Source organism: Cutaneotrichosporon cavernicola (assembly GCF_030864355.1).
Source record: "Cutaneotrichosporon cavernicola HIS019 DNA, chromosome: 4".
Lineage (NCBI taxonomy): Eukaryota > Fungi > Basidiomycota > Tremellomycetes > Trichosporonales > Trichosporonaceae > Cutaneotrichosporon > Cutaneotrichosporon cavernicola.
The window spans coordinates 2,487,652-2,502,329 of record NC_083396.1 but is presented as its reverse complement, the minus strand read 5'-3'; the positions used below and the strand labels follow the sequence as shown (position 1 = coordinate 2,502,329).

At 58.7% G+C, this 14,678-nt stretch overlaps 3 protein-coding genes across 3 annotated transcripts; all 3 read left to right on the top strand.

Annotated features, from left to right (window-relative positions):
- Positions 1-1,448: 1,448 nt before the first annotated feature.
- CcaverHIS019_0409610 (uncharacterized protein) lies at positions 1,449-4,145 on the top strand (the record flags this gene model as incomplete). The annotated part of the gene is made up of 4 exons (XM_060600853.1): positions 1,449-2,693; positions 2,750-2,879; positions 2,919-3,065; positions 3,121-4,145. The coding sequence occupies 4 exons, from the start codon at positions 1,449-1,451 to the stop codon at positions 4,143-4,145; spliced, it is 2,547 nt and encodes an 848-aa protein (XP_060457406.1).
- Positions 4,146-4,591: 446 nt separating this feature from the next.
- On the top strand, positions 4,592-6,918 carry CcaverHIS019_0409600 (uncharacterized protein; the record flags this gene model as incomplete). The annotated part of the gene is made up of 6 exons (XM_060600852.1): positions 4,592-4,598; positions 4,675-4,689; positions 4,777-4,793; positions 6,327-6,381; positions 6,467-6,565; positions 6,764-6,918. 6 exons carry the CDS (start codon positions 4,592-4,594, stop codon positions 6,916-6,918), a joined length of 348 nt encoding a protein of 115 aa, XP_060457405.1.
- A 4,314-nt stretch (positions 6,919-11,232) lies between these two features.
- IME2 (uncharacterized protein) lies at positions 11,233-14,562 on the top strand (the record flags this gene model as incomplete). The annotated part of the gene is made up of 5 exons (XM_060600851.1): positions 11,233-11,302; positions 11,370-11,599; positions 11,634-13,972; positions 14,017-14,416; positions 14,452-14,562. The coding sequence occupies 5 exons, from the start codon at positions 11,233-11,235 to the stop codon at positions 14,560-14,562; spliced, it is 3,150 nt and encodes a 1,049-aa protein (XP_060457404.1).
- Positions 14,563-14,678: the final 116 nt, after the last annotated feature.

Sequence of the window (14,678 nt, the reverse complement as noted above, 5' to 3'; positions counted from 1 at the left end):
TCGCGGTGACAATCATGAGTGAAGCACCAGTGGAGGGATGGGCGTGTGAGCGGCAGGAGAAGAATGTGCTTTGGCGGAGCATGCTGACGGAACCAGAGCGAGGACGACGACGACTGTTAGCTGTTGGGCCCATTGTTCTGCGTTGGCCGAACACACACATCGACACACAAGTGGCGTCCTCCCTCGAATCACTCACACCCCCGCCCTCATCGGACACTTGTCTCCCATCTTGGCCCCATCCCCCTGCTGTGACCAGTGACCCTCGTAGATTGGCGGATCGCTTTCGACGTCCTCAACTCTGACCTTCCCCCCCGCCTGGCCTCGATTTGCCCCTTCCATTCGGCACTCACCCAACGAACACATCAACATTTGTCCATTCCCCATCCTCTCTATCCACCTAACCATCAACACCCCCCACTACTTGCGGCTCTCATACCATCCCATTCACATCTCGCCCCCCGTAACCAGCGAGCAAGGTCTACACGCACCCGTACTGTGCGCCCCTTCCCGTCGTCGTCCAACCCCAACTGGCTTGCGCAAGCAGGAGATTACCTCTGTTGCATAGCCGAGAGGACGAATTACCCCAAGCTCAACACGCACTGTCTGTGACGACGCTGAGCTTGACTTGCGATTGGCGTCCGCGCATCAACAGCAGCCAAGGCTGGACCAAGGCGCTTGTCGAGTGAGTGCGCGGTGACAAGCTCTGCGCTGACCACAGGCACGAACCGCACTCTTCTGCGGACCAAACCACCTCATCTCCCTCCACCTCACTTTGCCTCTCTCTCCTCGCCTTCGGGCTACCCTGTCGTTCTTCGCCACGCTCTGTCTCTAGCAGCCAAGCCCTCAGATCTCGACGCACCAAGCGAGCGTCGTAACCACTCCAGGTTCATCATCGGGCTGCGTTTACGGCCGTGCGCTCGACTGGACGACCCTCGTCTCGCACTCAAGAGTCATCGGCAATCGGAAGTGCACAGTCCTCTGCACGTCGTAGCCCTTGGACAGTTGACCTCTGAGCAGTTCTCGGTGTTGTCGACCTGACCAGTTGCCAAGTCGCCACCTGAGCTGATTGGGCCATTGCCCTTGCGCACAGACCTCGATTGTGTAGATTCCCTGTCGAGTCCTTGTCTCCCACTTGGGCTGGTGGCTGACACCCACCTGTTAACTGGGTCTAATACAACCTCGACTTCCCCACCTTGGAACCCCCCCTTCTCATCCTTCCCTATCATCCAACATCCCACCCATCTCGGTCATCACCCACATCACAGACTCTTTCAACGTCACCCTCATTGGTCGCCACGCCATAACTCACTTCCTTGCTTCTCTACCTCACCACTCGGCGCAAACACACCTTCTGGATTATTCACTCCATCCAGAACACGCGCCTCACCCTCACCACTTCCACACCTCGTCCTCACCTTACGCCCCGCTTTGGTTGGATGTCTGCCGCAATGGCAGCCTCATCTAACCAACAGTTCATGTTCCCGCCCATGGCACAAGCCACGGCGCCGAGCACGGACCGTCTTGCTCCTGGAGCAAACCCTCGTCTCCCGCGAACCTCGTTGGCAGACACAGCGTCCTCACCAAACACATCACCATCCGCGGCCGCAAGAGTCCAGCGCCCACTCATTCCCAGGTTGAACACCTTTCCGGGCCAGGGCTACAACATGACCAACGTTGTTGGCGTCAACGGCGCTGGCCCTCAGATGGGCCAGTACTACGCGGCCGGGGCCCCTTCGCAGCAACCCCAGCCGCAGATGGATGCATCGGGCCACTCCTTCGTGGGCCCTACAGGCCACGAACCGGGGGTGACACCCTCATCCATCGCACCCACCGACGTTGGCAACATGTCGTTTCAGCCTGGGCCCCAGCTCGGCGCGTACGCACAACAGCAGCCATACGTAGGGCAGGAGTACCAGCATCAACTCCAGCAGCAACAATATCTAGGCCAGCAGCAGTTCGTCCAACACCTGGGCCACATGGGGTCATTCCCGTCAAAGGCCGATCCTTCCTCGAATGCAGCGACTGCAACGTGGAAGTCGGGATACGGCATGGCTCCGCCACAGGGAGACGGCTTCGTTGCAGCCTATGAGTACGACCAGTCCACAGGCATGCCCCGGATGCCTTGGGCCCAACAGCAGCAGGGAATGTTCCCACCAACAGAGGTTTTCAGTCGCATGCCGGCTCACCCACCACCCCCACAACAGCATGCTCAGGTCGCCGGCGGTCCACCTGGTCCATCGTACGCCCCCATGGTGCCACAACAATCCGTTTCCCCACCGAGATCACCCAAGGCTGCTCCAAAGAAGCCGCCACGCCCGCCAAACGCGTGGATCATCTATCGCTCAGAGACCCTGGCGAAGATGTCGAAAGGAGAGAGGATACCTCTTCTTGAGCAGGTCCTGCTCGAGTCCTACGGCCCGTCCAAGTTCCCTGCCCAGACGTGGCCGGCGCAAGGCGAGAGCACCGAGGAGGATGACGGCACTGGCGCCAACACGGGACCCAAGAGCTTCCGCAAGGGCAAGAAAGGTGGCAAGGACATCAACTGGTACATGTGGATGCTTGGCCTCATCCGCTCGCCTGACGGCGGGATGCCGCAGTCCGATGTCAGCCGGATCATCAGCAACATCTGGAAGCACGAGCCAGAAGAACGCCGTCAGCACTATGACAAGTTGAGCCAGGCGAGGAAACTCGAGGTGAGTCTACCCGTTCAAGGCGTTGATCGGACTGCATCCACATGCTCATACGTCAGCATCTCCAAAAGTATCCCGGCTACAAGTTCCAGCCTCAGAAGCGCGAGGACAAGCTCCGCGAAAAGCAGGAGAAGCTCAAGGAGAAGGAGGCGCGGCGGCAGGAGAAGGAGGACCGCGTTCACCGCAACTGTAAGACTACCATTCGTGACCTCTTATTTACTGTAGCAGCGCTTAAGCGGCGGAAGCAGAGGAGATCGCCATCTGCCGAGCTGAGCGACTACCATCCGTATCATGTCCCCGGCCATGCCCCAAGTCACAAGCGCAACTCGCACGGTCCAGTCCACGAGCTGGAGCATCTCGAGGTGCCGTTCGATAGTGAGTGTTCCTCCCTCCCCTCCAACTCGCGTTCGTCGACTCACACCTCGCGCAGCTTTCCGCGTGCCCCCTGGCGCCCTCGACTCGACGACGTTCCCCCCCAACATCGGGCGAGACGGGGTGCTCAGCGCCTCGCCATCAGCGCAGACATCCCAACAGGCGTCAACAAACGGAGCCCTCACCGGCCAGGGGCGTTCTCCCAACGAGACGCCTCCTGCTGTGGAAGTTTCAAGCCGGGTCCCCGTCGGAACGCGGCCCGTCGCGTGGATGGACGTGCCTCCTGTGGCGCCGCCAGCGCCTCAGCAGACCAACCTCTTCGCTGATCTGACGTCCAACTATCAGCCCGACATGGGGACTGAGAGTCAGTACTACTTCCAACCACTAACTGGCTCGATCCCTATCGACTTCATGAACAGCGCCTTCGACGAGACTGCCGACGACGAGCTCGACAACCTCGTCAAGGGATGGGCCGAGAACGCGAGCAACGTCAACGTTGACCCCACCGGATTCACTTGGGACAACCACGAGGCGGCGAACCCAATGCCGACAGAGTATGGCAGTGGGCAGATCATGGACGCGATCAAGCAAGATTGGAATAGCTTCTTCGGGGGCGACAACGCAGGTGGCGCTGGCCCCAACACTTTCCAGATGGGTGACTTGGGCGCTGGCATGACGTTCCCCTTTGGTACCAACATGAACCTCCCTCCTGGTCCGCCGCTCGCGGGTGCGCTCCCGCTGTCGCCCGTCGACAGGCAGCAGCAGAGCGAGCCGCTCCCGGAGGCCAAGATTCCAGACTGGGTTGTGGGCTCTAGACCCACCGCGTCCGGTGGCCACAGCGGCCTGCCGTCGCCTTTCAACACTGGCGCCGCACCGTCTTTCACCCTGAGCGTCGACCCGTCGTCAATGGGCTGGACCACGGGTGGCGACCTCGTCTTCGACGACCCCTCCAGCTCGGCGCCAATGGGCGGCGCGCCGATGCAGGCTCAGGGCTCGATGATGACCCAGCAGTCGCCCCAGGCCCAGGGCCATTTGAGCCGCAATCCGTCTGGGCCGAGTGCGACTGGGTACGGGCAGACGTAAAGGACGACTGAACGCGTTGGGGGAGGAGTTGGGGTTTGTAGTATGGTTTGCGCAGGCGGTGGTGGGAGGGCTGAGACGCTCGCCATTCCATCGACGCGCCTCGCCGTGCAGCTAAGAGGCGAACCTGTCGAGACGGGCCATTTGGGAACAGTGTGAAAATCGACTGTATCGAGAGTGTATTACTGTAGAAATGTTTCTCATGGATGTTGCTGCTGCCATGCTTGTGTAGCTATCTGGTGGAGGAATGAAGTACTGGAGGAATGGAGGATGGAGAACCAAAGCCTGAACCCATCTGGACCAAACATCACATTGGTTTCGCCACCCGACACTCACCCAACCAACCCGACGTCATTCAACCAACCCCACCCAGCCCCGCCCCACCTCTTTCAACCACCCACTCCCCCTCACTCGCCACTTGTCAAACTACAACTACACGACTATCCATAATGGCCTGTAAGTCGTGCGCCGCTGTCATATCCAAGGCCCCAATGCCACCGAACATAGCATCAGGAACATCAGCTGACACCAGGCATCCCTATCATCTGTGAGCCTCCGCCGTCTTCATCGCTCGCGTCCCGCGCGTCTCTACCGAGCGCACCCAGAAGCCCAGAAGCCCAGAAGCTGACGACAGTCGGATTCCCCACAAAGGTAAGATAATTCAGAGTAATCCACGGACTTGGTCCCCTCGGACTCGGTCTCACCAGCTCCAACTACGGTCTCACCACCCACGTCTTATGACTCCACCCAAAGGATGGCGCGGTCCGTGCCATTTGGCGTCTCTTGCCGCGTCTCGTCAAGCTCGTTGGGGCCCCGGTCGCGCCTCTGTGTCTCTCCTACCCAAAGGACATCCAATGGCCTCCAAACGACGTCCAAAGGATATGGTGTTGGGCACCATGAACGCCCGAGTCCTCCCCCACTAGTTGCCCCTATCTGGCAGCTCCCAACCCAGGTCGTTGGTGGCTGGCCACTGGCACTGTCATGTCGAGCCTGGAGGAAGAGGTCCATGTCCACTGTGGGTATCTTGGACCGACATCATCCCCCTGCCTATCGAGCGAATCGCCCGACCTTCCTTAGCTCTACGGCTCCAGAACGCACGCCTCATTACCCCGTTCAGAGGACTCCGCTGTGACCCATTGTCGTTCTGCACCCCTCGCAATCGACACTCTTCGCTCTCCGTCTGCACCAACGTCCGTCGTATCCGCGCTCTGCATGTCTCCTGTGGATCTCTACAACTCCGCGTGATGGTCCCAATCAACGCCAATCTGTCCCCCCACGCCCTACACGTCTGTCATATCGCCTACTGTCATTATGTGGCGCGCACCGTGCGCACCTCCTTTGGACACTGCAGTCGCCGGTGACAGGCCTTACACTGTGTCCACGCTGTGAGGACGAGACGCGTGGCGAAGTCCAGAGCTTATCGTTGCGAGAGGCGGTGTGCCAAGACAAACTCCAGGCGGAAGTGGAGATACCTCGACCTCCGCCCTCCTGGTCGCGTGCCTGCAATGTCTCGCCTAGCTTTCCTCCGCCCCCCCCCCACTTCCCCCGGCCCCCACTCCCCCCACACAGCCCACAGCTGGGCTCGTGCAGAGCAGGGACGATGCGCTCTCGGAGGGCCCGACCGTGACGCCCACTGCGTTTCAGGCCGCGTGTCTGAGGCGCAGCGGACAGCCCTGCCTCCTGTCGAACAGTGCCTTCCTCCCTGGCTGATCTCGTTCCCAAGGTGTGGATGGACATGTGAAGCCACAGCTCAACCTGATGATGGGTTGGAATCGGAGATACCGATGCGCAGTCCATCATATCCCTCGTCCCTGGCAACGTGCCCGGTGCTCTAGGTTGCCATGGCACGGACCGCAGGTCCCAGCGCGTGGCGTTTTCCACAATAGCCACGACGTTGTATGCGCGACAAGTCATGTCGCGACTAGATTGTGGTATGCCGAGCTTGGGGACAGGCAGATCCTTTCGATCTCGAGGTGGGGTGGGCCTACTCGGGGCTTATGCAATCTCCCCCAGACCCTCAATCCTGTACCATGCTGGGCACACGACGCCTGCGCCACTGGACTCCAGAATCCTGCGCCACCACACACCAGGGAATGCAAACAACGATCGGGGCTCAATGTTACGCCCGACGCGACCTCCTCTCAGATCTCCTCCCATGACCCAAGACTATCGCTGACCAACCAGATCAAACAGGACGATGAAGTCGGACCGGCGCGCATGTGTCCCCACTGCCACAACGGTAGGTTATTCTACGCTGCGCCGTTTGCTGGTTCCCAGCAGGGGGCTTGTGCGCTGTTCCTGGTTCATATTCGGCTGACGCGTAGCGGGTGTTGTCGGCGCAACGTCGCGCACCTGGTTCGAGCTGTTCTGGATCCCTCTCATTCCGTTCAAAAAGAAGAGCATCTGGAAGTGTGGCGTCTGCCGTGAGTCCCGAGCGGGATCAGGGATGATGGTGTACGCTGACGCTTGCATGTATGTAAAACAACGCTGGCCCCAAATACATTGTTGTCACATATCAACAACCCCCGGGTTCTACACGGACGTCGTCATCTCCCCTCGATACGCGGCATATTCCACCCGTTCTCGGCCTCTCACACAATCACGGAATATCCGGTGTTCAGAATGGCAAATGAAGAAGGGTGACGGATACGATCCACAGCCACCTGGACCCGGCCAGCAAACTGCTGGCCAGCAATTCGGCGGCCACATGTCTGGAGGCTACAGCCAGTATCCTCCCCCGCCTCCTCCTGGCATGGGTGGTCCGGCGAAGCACTGATTATCGTTAAGGGAGGCCCAGGAGTGCGCCTGCCTCTGTGAGAGTACGCCGCCACGTGTGGGACGAGACTAGCCACCTCGAGTTTCCACGCGTCCGACTGACCTTGCCAACATGAATACTGTAGTGTGCAACGTCAGATCTCTGTAGGGCCGAGTCGTGTGGTAACGTAATGAAGATTGATGAGGTGTCACCGATCGATCGGGTTGTTTCAACGTGATTCCTTCTCCTTAATCTCTCAGCTCCCGAGATGACCGGAGCATGTGAGTTGTGCCTGCTCGGATTGCGATGGACATGGACGTGGACGTGGACGCGGGTTACGAGACCATGGGGACTTTAACCGCGCAGGTGTAGGCGTCGGCCGTCTCCGCAAGCGGCAAGGCACGAGCCGCCAACGGCCAGCGGTCAGGGGTGAGGTTGGATAGTAGACGATTTCGCATGCATCCAAGTGGCCGCCGGCGCGCGTCATCGGCAACGGGCGTGAGGTCAAGAGGGTTGACAGCGGCGGGGGCCGACAGCGACTGTTGACGCATTGCTCACCTCAGCTTGTCCAGCTTGTCAAGACCAATGCCCCCATTACCCAAGGTCCAAGCGCAGTCTCATCAGGTTGTTGAGTGAAAACTTGGTGCGGCGTCAGAGCCAGAGACAACTTTGGGAATCCGACGATCGCACCGCACCTGCAATGAATAGTGAATAACAATAAGCAGTATCTCATGGTGGCGCCGAGATATTCAACCTGTATATCCTGCGATCCTGCATTATGGTATGATGAACGCCACGTTACGCCACATCGTGCACGCCATGCAAGCCACGTCATGCACGATACGCCACTTTGGTCTCTAATAGCAAAGCAGAAATGTCGCTGTGCTGCTGTTGAACTGTCGATGAGATAGATGGGTTGCTGCGCCTGGACTTGTTTCCGTCGCGCAATCAGGGCACAAATGCCGGCGGGGCCGTCGGGTGCAAATCCCCGCGATAATGTAGGGGAGAGCCGATCGTCAGTATGGTACAGAACAGGCAAACGTGCTACATTTTCAAGTTGGACGACAAGTTGGACACGAAATGTTCTACGCGTTGGAACATTTCGTGTCCAAGGTCCTCGTTCCCCTTGACTCTAGACAGGAAGGGAGGATCAAGTAAGGATGTAACAAGTACCAGAGGCTCAGCTTTGGATCAGAGGGAGTTGAGAGTTGAGAGTGCAGTATGGGTGGGAGTATGGGACTGACAGGGTCGCGCGTACCTGGTCTACCTGAGGCGTTTAAACCCAGAGCTAATTTCGTTTACCCCAGCTTTTTCGTGGCGGCTCGCTCCATGCCTCTGCACCTTGGGCCTCTGACAACGTGACGGCTACAGAGACCTGGAAAAAGAGATTGATCGGGCAGGTGGTGGCAGAGCAGAGGAGCCTGAAGGTAAGCTTCGGGAACGGTCTCAGGTGGAGACCGCCAATTCACCAGACAGTAGATTGAATGTTGCATCGGCGTACTGTACCATACCATTCAGGGACGATGCGGTAGCCATTGTATATTGTACACAGCCGTACCCGTTATGTTGACGGTGGGAACGATTCGTATGCAATGGCGAGATGGCCATTTCATCAGAGTGCAGTAGAGGTAGAAGAAGAGAGAATGACAGAGCGGTAATGTTTAGGGACAAGGTAGTCCAGGAACCAAACGGCGTGCGGTCTGTACCTCATTTATTGAAAATGACTAGTTTGATGACTTTGGTTAGCTTGCCTATTATTCTGTACCTAACTTTGTACCCTTTGATTTTACCCTTGAACGGCGACTGCTTATACTTGGCTATAAACCCCTTTAGAGCCTTTAAAGGTGACCGACTCTTTATTGCCTTGGCTACTAAACAGAAAGTAATGACTGATTTGGAGTTTGTTGAATGAGGCTAGGGTATAGGTCAGAGTGCATGAGAAGCGACGAGGCGTTGATGCCACGGGGAACAGGCACCCAAACTTGATCTTTGAGTATCCGGTCGACCCGGCCCCAAGGCCCCGCACCGCGTTCGTTGACTTGCGTCAACGCTTTGCGCTTATCCTCCTGTATGATCTCAACGAAACTGGGTCTCTAGGCTACTGAGACAGCTTGATGTGCTTGTTGCTCCGAGTTCTTCCCGCTTCCCCCTGGCCACGGCATGGATTAAACCTAACCTGCGTGCTGGTTACCAACCGCCAGGCCAAGGTGGTCGGCTGCCGCCGACACCTAGAACCAGGCCATCAGCCAAACCCTATAACTCATCGGTGCCGGAGTTGGCTCATCTACAGTACAGTACAGCACAGTACAGGACAGTACTGTAGTACTGTAGAGTTGCTGTAGTATGAACTGTGATTTGCAGTAAGGCGATGGTAGTATAGCGCATGCGCATCCTTCCATCTTCCACACGTCAACCCATTGCTCACATTAACATTTCTCTCAACTCTTGTCCATTCTCCATCTCCTACACTTCTTCTTCCTTTACGTGATTCCCTGTCTACCTTTTCATCATTCCATTCCAACTCGGATATCTCCCCAACCCTCGCTCTCATCTCATCCTCGCCCCCCGTCACACATCTCTCCCTCGACGGCCGTCACGCAACACCCTCAACTTTACACACACACGACCATCACTGCGGTATACGCTACCCCTCTCCGCCCCTTGTCCAACCCTCCTTTAAACTTGTCAACCTAGAACCGATCTCGCGCGACCTCGGTGCAACATTTCAGCTTTTGAGTGCGAGCGAGACACGCCAGCGCACAGACCACACTCTTGAGGTTTGCTTGTCTCACTGGCGCAGACACGGTTTACATAGTTGTCTCGCCGGATCAATTCATTCCACCACCCCCTCACCCAACGTAACTTCCCCCCTCCCCCTGACTTTACGTGGCCAAGGACATTCAAAGGCCTTATTCCTGGACATCCGAGCCGGATTGCAATCTCCAAAGTATCCAAGTAACCCAAAGTCTAGCGATCAAGCGTACGCCACCAAAAGGGCAAACGCCACCACACACTTTAGCAGTATCGCTCAGAGTTTAAAGAAATCGGTACAATCATTAGGATAGCGAGCGAGTCACAGTCATCGCCGCCCTCTGCCCTCCTCGGCCTTACTCCCTACCTCCTTTGCTCCCTCTACCCCACACACCAACCTCCCACCCACACATCTTCCCTCGTACCTCCACCCAACCCGATCCCAATCCCAATCCCCCTCCCCGGTCTGCCACCCACCTTGCACATCCGATCTGCGATCATCATCATCATCTACCAATACACTCACAACTGTCATCACCCAACAACCCCTCAACTTGACCCCCTTCATCGTCACCCCCGCGCACTTGCCTCTAAACCGTGATGGCCTCATCCCAACTCTAGACCCGCGCGAGCATCTCTCGTCATATCCACAAAGCGGCACCTTCCGCCTCCACCGACAACCTTCCCTTCACTTCGGCGGCGACGAGCGACGACGAGAGCTGCCGCAGCCGCTGCCGCTGCCGCCTCGCTTGGCTCTGGCCCCGTTCTCGCTAGTGCTACACTCGACCGCGCACCCCGCGACCTTGATCCGTCGGGGACGACGACAGGCTGACAAAGGTCACCCATCATCGTCGCGGTCCAGACGCACTCGCGCGTGACCGTCGCTTGATCGACAGGGAGCCGATCCGGCAACCCCTTTCCTCCCCCTGTTCTCGTGAATCGCCAAACGAGCTGGCCATGACTCAACACGCAAGCATGGTCCCACAACACCACAGTGGTCACGAGCCATATTCTTCAGCTCCCCATCACATCCTGACCACTCCTCATCATCACTCGATGCCGGCGTCCAATGGTCCCATCCCCCCTCAACAGTCACACCACCCACCGCCCCCACAACAACCTCACGCCTTGACAGCACCCCACGCCGTGCACTTGGCGGCTCCAGGCGCTCTCCCACCAAGAGGAGCGGAATACTACCCTCCAAACGCACCCTTCTACCCACTCCACCACCAGATCCCCTCCCCACATCACATCTCCCCCCCACCACCCCCATTACCTCACAACAGCTCGTCGTCTTCCCTCGGCGGACCATTATCCATGCCCACAGCAGGGCCATCGTCCTTGCGCACAAGTCCTTCCGCTCCTGGTACGGGTTTGGAATGGCCACATAGCGGAGACTCGTCACAAGATCGCCGACCGAGCATCCCAGCGGGCTCGGCCCCACGGTCACAGTTGCCCTCACCTGAACCGGTTGGCGTCCGCAGGGCTAGCGAGATTCTCATGCAACAGCAAGGTGGCGTTCGCACAAGTGACAGCTACTTGGCCCGCGCCACCCACGAGCAACTGGGATTAAACGACCGACCTATGGCCCGACGACCAAGTGACATTGGCGGCTGTGAAGAAGACGACGGGCGTGTCGGTGTTGAGGACCCTTGTGAGTCACCCTCTCCTCAACCCCCTTCCTGCGTGACAACCAGGACAAGCGGCTGACTCGATCGCAGATGCTGAGCGTTCCTACTCTGAGCTCAAGGTCCTTGGTGACGGGTCCTTTGGCACTGTCTGGCTGTGCGATTGGCAGTCGCCGGTCAAGTCCGACGTCCTTTTGTCCGCTATGCAATGCGGGCAAGGCGCTCGTGCGGAATGGGCTGGCAAAAGGCTAGTGGCCCTCAAGCGCATGAAGCGGGTGTGGGAGGGAGGATGGCGCCAGGCACGCACCCTTGGAGAGCTGGCTGTGAGTGTGACTGACGACCATCGCTGACCCATAGTCGCTCCGGAGCATCCCACCTCATCCGGCCGTCATTCCGCTCTACGACGCCTTCATTTCGCCACGGTCACGCGAGCTCTACTTTGTGTTCGAGTGCATGGAGGGTAACCTCTACCAGCTCACAAAATCGCGCAAGGGGCGGCCATTAGCTGCTGGCCTTGTCGCAAGCTGCTTCCACCAGATGGTCTCTGGCTTGCAGCATGTCCACCGGCATGGGTACTTCCATCGTGACATGAAGCCAGAGAACTTGCTCGTCACAACAACAGGATTGTGCCAGTACTGGTCGACGAATGCAGTCGAGGAGATCAACGCGCGTCGCGCAGCTGGCGACACCGACTTCCAGCTTCAGATCCAGGGCGAAAAAGACCCGAACATCCAGATGGACGTCCAGGTCATCATCAAGCTGGCCGACTTTGGTCTTGCACGTGCCATCAACTCGAAGCCTCCATACACCGAGTACGTGTCCACGCGCTGGTACCGTGCACCCGAAGTGCTGTTACGCGCTACAGACTATGGTGCGCCCGTCGACATGTGGGCGCTTGGCACCATCCTCGCCGAAATGATAAATCTCAAACCACTCTTCCCCGGTTCGAGCGAGATTGATCAGGTCTACCGCGTCTGCGAGGTCCTCGGAGATCCCTCCCCGGAATACGGGCCAGACGCTAACGGGCGTATAACTGGTGGAGGTAGATGGAACACTGGCATCAAGTTAGCAAAACGTGTCGGGTTCTCGTTCCCCAAGCGCAAGCCCCTTGAACTAAGATCGCTGTTCCCAAAGGAGACGCCGCGCTCGCTCATCGACTGCGTTGCTAACCTTCTGCGATACAACCCCCGGTACCGCATGACGTCGGACGACTGCATTACCCACCAGTACTTCCGCGAGGTTCTTCCTCACCTCCAGCGCGTGCCACCGCTCCCTCGGATTCCTTTCTCATGGGGCCAGCCATCACCAAGGCCAACGCCAAGTGCTCAGCAGCCGCCCGTCGATGCCAGCTTCAACGTCCCCACACGTCCGCTTCCGCCGTCTCACTCACACCACGAGCCCCATGCCGCCTTTGCCAACGGGGATATACGCACACTCCCGCCCCCAGACACAGCGCCCGAGATCCCCGTCGGGGAGCTTGTCACACCGAACGGTGCTGCTCCTGGGACGTACTTTACGCGGTTCTATCCACCAGAGGCGGAGCAGCGGACGTATGGCGCGTCGGCGCTCGTTCGCCAACTGCGCGAGCTCGACCTGCCCACGGACGATCTTGCGAGTTACGGTGCTCGGCGATGGTCAGAGGCGGAGATCAACGCGAGCCGGCAACGGTACGCAAACCCTGTGCATGCGGGCTCTGTACAGTCAATTCCGGACAGCATATCCAACCCGTCGTACAGCAACTTGAACTCACTGTCTGCGGTAAGCCTCGATATGCTGCAGCCGCACCCGCAACCGCAGCACCCGCACCAGAATCCGGACACACACGTGGTGGCGTACGTCCGCCAGCAGGCAGCCTACCAGCAGCAGATGATGCAGCCGGTAGTGTCACAGTCGACTCCTAACTTGACTCCCACCGCCTCTGCAGCCGACCCGAACAGCATGAGGCAGGCCCAGTCTACCATGACTCTTCCCCTCCCCTCAACGGCCCACTTGGCCTCATCGAGCGGCCACATGCCGGCTCCCCAGGCGACCTCCAAGCTCGGACCTCCGCCACCTGTACCGATCGGCAAGAAGAAGAAATGGGGGTTATCGTCTGTCTTCGGCGCGGCCGGCAAGAGTAGCACGTCCCTGCCTGCGGTCGATGAGCATGCTGCGGCGACCACTTCGCTCAAGCGCACACAGTCAGGCCAGTACGCCGGCGATCGCGTCCCATCAGCTCAACAGCAACAGCCGCCCATGGATCCCAAGGCGTCCAAGAAGGAAGCAGAACGCCAGTCGCGCGAGCTTCTCAAGGCCAAGCGCGAGGCTGCCGAGCGCGCTCAGAAGGAGAGGGCCCGTGCGGTCCTCAACAAGCGTGCGCAGCTAGTCAGCGGGAGGAACGTCGAGCTGGAGTACGCCAACGTCGTCACGGACAATATCACACCTCGCGAAACCAACGACTTGGCAAGGCAGACGTCACGCCCGGTCGCAGGCTACCCGAGCGGCTACCCATTGTCTCATCAATCCACGCTGCCATCGGGATCCATTACCTCGCTTGGATCCTACCACAGCGCGGGCCAGTCGCCATACCTTCAAGTTGAGGATGGGTTGGGCCGCCGCAAGGCCCGCAAGCAGACGGAGGAAGACGACCACAGTTCGATAGGTCGGGCGTCGGCCAAGAGCCGCAGCTTGCTCAGTGTCGCCACAATGGAGAGCGAGTAAGTGTGACAGCGGTAACAGAAAGGATTCATGCTGACAGCAGCCCTGGCTCGCGCCGTAGCTTGCACAACGTATGGCCCGATGCGATGTCGCAGTCGTCGCGCCGGCCGTCTTCAAACGCGTACCTGGGGTCCATGTCGCACTCGTCCGTATCGCTCGACAACCAGCTGTCGTCGCAACTGCAACGCACCACTGTCCAGTCGGCTTCCGAATCGTCGTTGTCGCTTGGCCGCAATCCGATGCCTCCCAACCGCGCTTCGATGTCAGGCCCATCAATCCAGAACCATGACCAGAGCTACCATCCGTCTGCTCCATATGGCTACCCGGCCGGCCAGGCAATGACCGTCGGTGCCAGCGTCAGCCGCCGGAGTAGCCGCGCGCAACTTCCAAGCATAGAGGATTGGCACGCGCCGCCCACTTCCATAAACCCCATGTTCAAAGTTGTGAGCTCAATGCTTGACTGTTCTGACGAGCCCAGCCACCCCAAGATCCCCAGCAGCATCCGCGTGACCCGGGCGCCAACGGCCTGCCGCCGTTCGCATCGTTTGTCAACATGACCAACCCGCATCACCCGAACCCGCCTCAATAACAATTTGACCGCTCCTCCGGACCATGTGCTATCGCGTGTGCCTGTAGCCGACTCGGAAACCCCCGCATATGTTCTTTCCCTGCCATCAATATCACCCCGCATATGGCCACGGCCTC